Below are 7,689 nucleotides of genomic sequence, written 5' to 3' on the forward strand. Positions count from 1 at the left end.
GCCTAACAGGCATACGCTTAGCAGTTCGGATACTGCTGGTATGTCCTGCCAACCCCCGGGGCACAGGCTCACGGCCTGGGGGAGCTCGAGGCGGGCACCGCCGCCAGCCGCGCTACCCCAGTTGGGCGAGGGGAAGCCTGGCACAGCATGACTGTTCTACAGCCCCGTAACACCGCGCGAGGTGCACGACTCTGAGCGCCGGGCCGGAGTGGTAAGTCCGCCTGGACTGGGAGGGGAAAAGACAGCCGTCAACTTCCCATTGCAGAGCAGCCCTTACTTAAGGCGCATGCGCGGCCGTGTATTCCGTGCGGGCCCCTTTAAGAGCGCGGGGGGGGGGGGGGGGGGGGGGCGGCTAGGGGCGTTTCCGGGGGGCGGAGCTGCTTTGCAGACGTGGCGGCCGTGGCAGGCCTCCCCAGCCGGAAGAAGCCGCTGAGCGCCATTGCCATGAAGAGCGGCCGGGGGAGCGACAGGTAGGTGCTGCCCCCTGCGCCTGCTGGTCGTGCGGAGAGGCACGAGCAGCGGGGGGGTCCCGGGAGCAGCGCGCCTCAGAGCGCTACATGGGCCGCGCCGGGCACAAGCCGCGGCTGCTGGCGGGGCGCCCGGAGCCGGCGCTGGGGGGCAAGGCTTTGCCCGCGCCGCAGGTGTTTCTCTGTTGTCCTTAGAGACTACCCGAGAGAATGGCCGGCCGGAGCCAGTCCCCCGCCGGAGCCCTGCCCGCCGCGGGCAGCGGCCGCGCGTACTCCTGTGGGAACGGCCTCGCAGCGGACGGCGAGGCGCTGGAGGAGGACGGGGAGGTGTCCGAGCTGCGCCCCCGCGGGCGGGAGAAGGTCCGGCGAAGTGCCTCGAGGGACCGGCTGGATGATATCGTGCTGCTAACGAAGGACATCCGAGAAGGGGAGACCTTAAACGCGATTGCGCTGCAGTACTGCTGCTCGGTGAGTCTCGGCTGTCAGAGCGGCGTGGGGTGTTCTGCCCAGGTGGACGGGCTGGGTGTTCCCTGCAGAAACCACAGAACACGAAGGCTCCGTTGCATGGCGAAGTCCTCAGACATCGGGAAGTGCACAAGTTGAGGCTAGCGAGCTGCGTGGGATAGCTTTATCAGATCTATTTTGATCCCAAACCTCTTCTTCAGGTCTGGGAAAGGTACTCAGGGTTAGGGCTGTATGAATTAAAACACACGTAAATAGTCTGCGACTGTGTAATTTGAATCAAAAACAACTTTTTCCTGCAATCCAGATAACAAATTGCAACCTCAAAAGTCTGCAGCGTGGAACAAAATATTATAGAATACAAAGGTATTAAAGTGTTGGCTTACCTTAAAGGAATAACAAACTGTGGCTAATAATACTAAGAATGAATAAAGAAATGCTCTCACATATTAATACATGTTTTGTAATAGGAAAAAATCTCTTCCAGAGAGCAGGTGTGGGTGTATCTGCACTCTATAGCACAGTGCATAGCCACAAGTGGACAGACTTGTAAGGAAGCAGTCTGTATGGAGAAGCTTCTTGAGTTGGATGCCTAACAGTAAATACAATAGCAATACTCCTGGATAATTTTTTCTGCAGTACTTTGGTTTTATAAAGAAAGGGAGAGAATATTAGTAATTTTGCTCCCAAATACCATCACTGGGAGCTATTGACCAGACATTATTAAACATTGTTTAGATATCATTAGGAGGGCCAAGAGAACACTCTTATGTTTGCCTTTGGTGCTACCAACTTGGTACCATCCCCAGTTTTAGAATATTAACTTTTGAGATTGAGACTTCCCCCTTCCCATCATGGTGTTTAGCTTTTTGGTACTCTTATGTAGTCTGCTAAACTATGTGCTGAGGGCTTGTGCAGTGCACTTAGCTAAGGGGAGCTTTCAGTACACTTGTCTTTGTAACTAAACTAGTTGTACATGGGTGGTAGAAAAGCCTTCTTGACCAGAGCAGTAAGAAGCTTACTGTATCTGAGCTACGCTTGCTCATGCAATTTTCAAAAACTCATAACTTGATTAACAAACAGTTTCCTAGGAAATGCTCAAAGGTGTCCTTACACACCTTTTTGTGCGCAAAATCTAAACTTTTGAGTTGTGCAAAATGTAAACTTCTAGCTATCTTGCCTGTGAAACAGTTACCAAAAATTGCAAGAACTTGGTGGTGAGGCAGAAACCTTTATTTAATTGTTCTTAATGTTTTGCTACTATTCTTTGTGCAGTGGAATCTGTGGGGAGGTCATAGAACCTATGTGCAGGGACCAAGTTTGAAAAAACATCTTTTATAATGAAAAGTTTTTAGAGTTGTGATTGAATGTTTGTTTGATTTAAGTGTAATCTATTTTAACTGTCTTTCTTTTGTAACCTTTTCTTTCTATATTTATCCTTCCTAAACAGCTTTCTGCAGCTGTTTGCAATAAAACCTGTGTTGGAATTATTTTTGCAAGATTAAGACTAAATAGGTGACTCTTGTAAATTTGTAGGAAACCATTCAGTTTCTCAGAGCAGGAATAGGAAGATATGATGCCCTGAGCTATACCTGTTGCAATACAGACACAGAGAAGGAAGAATTATACTAGGGTGAATGAGTGTAATTTCATAAAGTAGAAGAACTTTGATCTTCTAGGTAGATCAAGGAAAACTAAGCTACGTTTTACGGTACAGGTTGAAGCTCTCTTGTCCAGCACCCTTGGGAGCTGACCAGTGCTGGATGAGAGAATTTGCTACATGGGAAATCAGTATTGTCTAGCAGCATTACCAACACTTGCCCTGCTTACTGGGCTCTGAGAAGACATTTGGGGGCAAATAACATCACAAAACACAGAGCCAGAAGGGGTGGCTGTAAACAAGCTTTATGGGACCACGGGATGCTTGGCTACACCCATGGTAAATCTGGCTGGCTAAAATCATGCCAGATTATGGAGTTTGCCACATGAGTTCCATATGAGAGAGGTTCAACCTGTACTAGAATGTCTATACTTGCAAAACACGTCATAACTAATGGTCATAATTTCTTTAAAAGAGAGTGGAGTATTTGCCCAAGTTCAAAGGAATCGGTGACTATCTGCATTGGAGTATAATTCCTGTCTTCCAGTCTGTACTTCAATTCACCTGTTTAAAAAATTGTTTGTATTTGGAACTTAATTCCCTGTCTCCCATCAAATTATTGTGACAGTGTTCCATTTATAATGCGGGCTTTCTTTTTTTTTGGGTGGGGGGCATATGCTATCACTCAGGGAGGCTAGAGCTATTCTTCATGTTTAATGAACATTTTAATATTTAAACTGAATTTCTTTGTTTAAACTTTTCTTTTTGTTTTCAGGTTGCAGATATCAAGAGGGTTAACAATCTTATCACTGACCAGGATTTTTTTGCGCTGAGATGTATCAAAATTCCAGTGAAAAAGTTCAGCGTATTGACTGAAACGCATTGCTCCCCAAAAGGCAAACAAGTTTCAAAGCCTTCCTCTTTTACTCAGTATTCCCCAGAATTCCAAGAAACATCACCGGCGTCTGATTCATTTTCTTGTAATGAAACTGTTGGCAACTTCTTGAGAGAAGTGGATAGAGATATAGAACAAATAGTTAAGTGTAATGATACAAAGAGAGAGAACCTGAATGAAGTTGTCTCTGCCTTATCTTCACAGCAGATACCTTTTGAACCTGATGCAAAAACCAGAAAGCGGAAAGATCGCTATTATGGAGCAGACTGGGGCATAGGATGGTGGACAGCAGTAGTGATAATGTTGGTGATTGGTATAATAACTCCAGTTTTTTATCTCCTATATTATGAGGTTTTAGTGAAAGTGGATGTTAGTCACCATTCTACCATGGAATCTACCCACTCACTAGTCACAGTACCATCACAACAAAACCAATTTGAAAACCGAATAAATCCAGAAAACATGGACATTAAGATGGAGGAAGAACATCAGCATTACAAGGGAAAGCCCCAGGAGACTACTGCTCACAGGCACATGCAATAACTTTCAGATGAACAGAAACAGTATAGAATGCAAAATGCATCTGGAATGCAGAGAATAGATCTTACTGATCTATACATTCTTTATAGACAGTATTAAAGTACACGGATGCTTTGCTTCCGTTATTTAAGTAGCAGTGGGAACCTGCCATATTTACATTTGGTGGGTCATGAAAACTGTCAAGTGTGACAGATGACATTACTAGGTTTAATGTGAGATTGTTCATGGTATACAGGTGTATGAAAACAGGTTTTTGAAAGGCTTTGCACACTTTTCTATTTAACTAGAACTTGTTTTTAATTAATGATTGCTATGAAGGTGCAGTTCTCACAAAAATGAGATAAATGAGTACAGTTGACTTAATTTGCTATCTGAAAACCACCTGCTTGAGCATGTTGAATTTCAGAAGTATTTTCCTGCTTATTTATAATATTTAATGGTACATGCTATGGGGGCTATCTTTATATCTGACTGAAGACATCTGCTTCCCACTTCACTGAATGTATGTGTGTGGCAGGTATAAATTCTATGTAGAAAATCTTTTCCATATATAAAGTTCTGTATGACAATTTCTTAAAAGAAAATGAACATGCTGGGCTGAGAACTATTGTTGACTAATAGGAGGTACTGCAGTGACAATGCACTGTGGTTTTTTCTTTAATGTCAACCTTTTCTTTTCACTATGACAAATGTAAGAAATAGCAAGTGGGGGGGATTGCAAAGACCTTTATAAATTTACTTCACAATCAGCATGCAACTTAAGTATAATCAGATTTACTACAGATAAGGTCCAGAGTGCAGGCTGGGTCTCATTTTCTGCCTATGAGCCAGTCCATAGACTCAAATACATTTTAAAAGTACTTCAGAGACTTACTTGAGGTCACCTTGTGTAAGTGGGTTATGCTCTGATGCCTAAACACAATCCTGTTGTTGAGACAGAAGTCCTTGTCCCATGCAATAATTAACTGCTTAAATATGAATAACTAGAAATTGGGTAAATATGCCTTTTTCTGTTCAACTACTTGTATGGCAAAACAGCATGTAGCATTTTCTTCCTGCTCTCCTTAATTTTTTTGCATTTTTAAGGAACTATCACTCTCCTAGGTGCAGTAAAGTGCAGAAAACTAATTTTCCTGCATTGAAATAACTGCTTATGTCTGAATGGAGGCATATGTAGTATGCAGGCAGCTGTCAGCTGCACCAAGCTTCTCCATTTCTCCCCCACAACAGCTCAAAGGGAAGACCTGTGGCATCTGAGACACTGGGCCTGCAGTGAAGATGCAGCTACGTGCAGTACTTTATGCCCCCTCCTCCATGATCCTGGCCAGCTGTTCTTGGACAGAAAGTAGGTTCCTGCACTGAAGTAGCCACCTAATTTTTCCTAAGGATACAGAGAAAAATGAGTGTTGAGCTTACTAATATTTCCTTCAAGAGGAAAGGGACAGTAGGTGTGTATATTCCATAATATGAATGTGACAATACTAATTAAGATATTGCCTATAACTTGTTCTAAATCCATATTTGTCCCTGAAACAAGATTCTCCGTAACTGTCCCCTCAATTTTATCATGTAGGTAAACTCTCTTGCTCCCAAAGTCTGTGTGAAAAATATTTCACTTGTGTTTTATTTAAACATCATCTTGATCAAGTGATTCTAGGAAATAATTTGAAAGATGGAGTTCTTATGAAGGCTTTCTGAATTTAGAAATTGTCTTCATGGATTTTAAAGAGCAAATGCAGTTTGCTAAATGAGACAAACATGGTTATATTTTAATTAGAAGTTGTGTAACTTGACAATTACAAAAATGTTTAAGGCTTGAGTGGCCTAAAATTTGATGGCAGGCAGAAATTCACAGATCCTGTGCATTTTTATTTTGGGGCTATGAGTTGTTTGGATAAAGTGGCAGGTTGTAGAAGAAATGATCAGGCAAAATTTGTTTGAGAGAAGACCAAATAAGTAATACAAACAAAAAATTAAACACTTGTTTTAGAAATAGTTCCAAAAGCTCTTGTTACAAAAATAACAGCAGCTTTTGTTTCTATGGCCAAAACATTACACAGCTACTTGGAGGTAGAGAAAATTGAGGCTGCTTTAATCTAGGAATTCACTGTTGCTTTGAGCTTGGGGTGTAGGCTGATACGATTTTATGAATAGAGAAATGAAGCAACTCAGTAACCTTGCATTTGCAGCTGATGGTGCTCAATACTTGTCAGAGTTCAGCGTCCAATTATGAGGGCCTTCCACTTCTTCAAACATATTCAAAGCTAAATTAAAGTTGCCAACAGGAAAAGAGCAACGTGGTGCATTTCCTAACCTTTCAGGGACTACAACTGGCATCAGCCACAGCACATGCCAGGAAGTGCACAAATTTATTTCAGAAACTGACCTATTTTTTTTAAGACCTGAGATTGAAACACATTGAACACTTTTTCCATACCCCTCAATGTTGAAGTTTTCTAGGTACCTGAAGCTTTGCAACACAAACTTACCAAAATGCAAAATAACAGTAAACTTATGGATAAATACAACAGTCTGCACTGGAATTCTACAAACTGCATGTAGGTGCTGATAAATTTCCAAACTTCAGGGGAGATGTGCTGGAAAAAAAAATCACATCATTACTGGGTATTACATACTACTGCTACTTTTGAAGCTTGCTCCTGTGTACTACATTAACAGACGTGAACCTGGAAAGTCAGTTGGGAGTAGTAACGTTGTCAGTGCTAGCCAATGTAAGAAGGTTCACAGTGGAAAAGCAACATGAATCATCATGCTAAATAAACACAAAGGGTATCGTATGTGCTTCTCTCTTTGGAATTCTGTTGTGTGTGGCCAAGCTTTACTTCAGTGCTGTGCTAAGGGATAATTATGCCTGTAGTTCATTGTGTGGTTATTGCTATTTATCACCAACCAGAATAGTTGCTCTAGCCCTAGCCATATTTCACCATGGGGTGGGCAAAAAGATGGCAGAGTGCAAAACCTCCTACTCCTAGTTGTGCATATGAGAATTTTTTAACACCTTTGGACATAATCGGCCCTATGGGCCAGGGATTACATGCCTTTGGCTATGTCAAAGCAATGTAGACACATGAAATTCCAAAGTGTCACAGGCTGCCACTTAACAGCATTACAAACGGCCACTTTTTGTCAGTTAGCTCCCCTGGCAGCCTGAACTCATGAATTATTAATGATCATGGATTTGAATAAAGTCCTCTGATTGGGTGAGGGTTTGGGTTTCTAGAACCTTTTAAGCCCAAGAGGACCTGATTGAGAACTGTCAAATATGGTAATTGGATCATGAATTATTCATAGAATCATGCTATATAAGTAGGGCTTGCCTGCCAGTCTGTGGCCCTTACACAGACAGGATTCTGTGACCCTGTACATGAAGGTGTCGCTGCACAGCAGCGTCCACCAGTCCCTCAGGCCAGCTCTTAGGAGCGAAGAACTTGGAATCACTGTGACTGAAATCACTGAGCTAAATCACTAAAGTGCTGCCAGTCCACCGCAGCGCCAGCGCTCCCCATCTTTCTGTCACCAGCACAGCAGCGCTTTGAGGGAGCAGCAAGCAGCCTCAGAGGGACAGCGACCAGGTGGTGAGCTGGCCCGCTGCAAGGCGGGTACTGCGTGCCTGGTCTCCTACCCTGAGGTTGCCATCTTAAATCAGACAAGACCTACCTATCGCACACGACTTCCTACTGGACAAGACTAATTCACCGGATTTG

At 43.2% G+C, this 7,689-nt stretch overlaps 1 protein-coding gene across 1 annotated transcript; it reads left to right on the plus strand.

The window, feature by feature from the left end:
• The first annotated feature begins 364 nt into the window (after positions 1-364).
• LYSMD3 (LysM domain containing 3) lies at positions 365-6,762 on the plus strand. The gene is made up of 3 exons (XM_074994212.1): positions 365-470; positions 663-935; positions 3,305-6,762. Exons 2-3 carry the CDS (start codon positions 678-680, stop codon positions 3,965-3,967), a joined length of 921 nt encoding a protein of 306 aa, XP_074850313.1. The 5' UTR covers positions 365-470; positions 663-677; the 3' UTR covers positions 3,968-6,762.
• Positions 6,763-7,689: the final 927 nt, after the last annotated feature.

The sequence above is a fragment of the Carettochelys insculpta genome, chromosome 5, assembly GCF_033958435.1.
Source record: "Carettochelys insculpta isolate YL-2023 chromosome 5, ASM3395843v1, whole genome shotgun sequence".
Lineage (NCBI taxonomy): Eukaryota > Metazoa > Chordata > Testudines > Carettochelyidae > Carettochelys > Carettochelys insculpta.

Coding starts and splice junctions, on each gene's coding strand:
- LYSMD3 (XM_074994212.1), top strand. CDS start 678: ATGGCCGGCCGGAGCCAGTCCCCCGCCGGAGCCCTGCCCGCCGCGGGC. Junction 936..3,304: donor CGCTGCAGTACTGCTGCTCG/GTGAGTCTCGGC, acceptor TTTTGTTTTCAG/GTTGCAGATATCAAGAGGGT.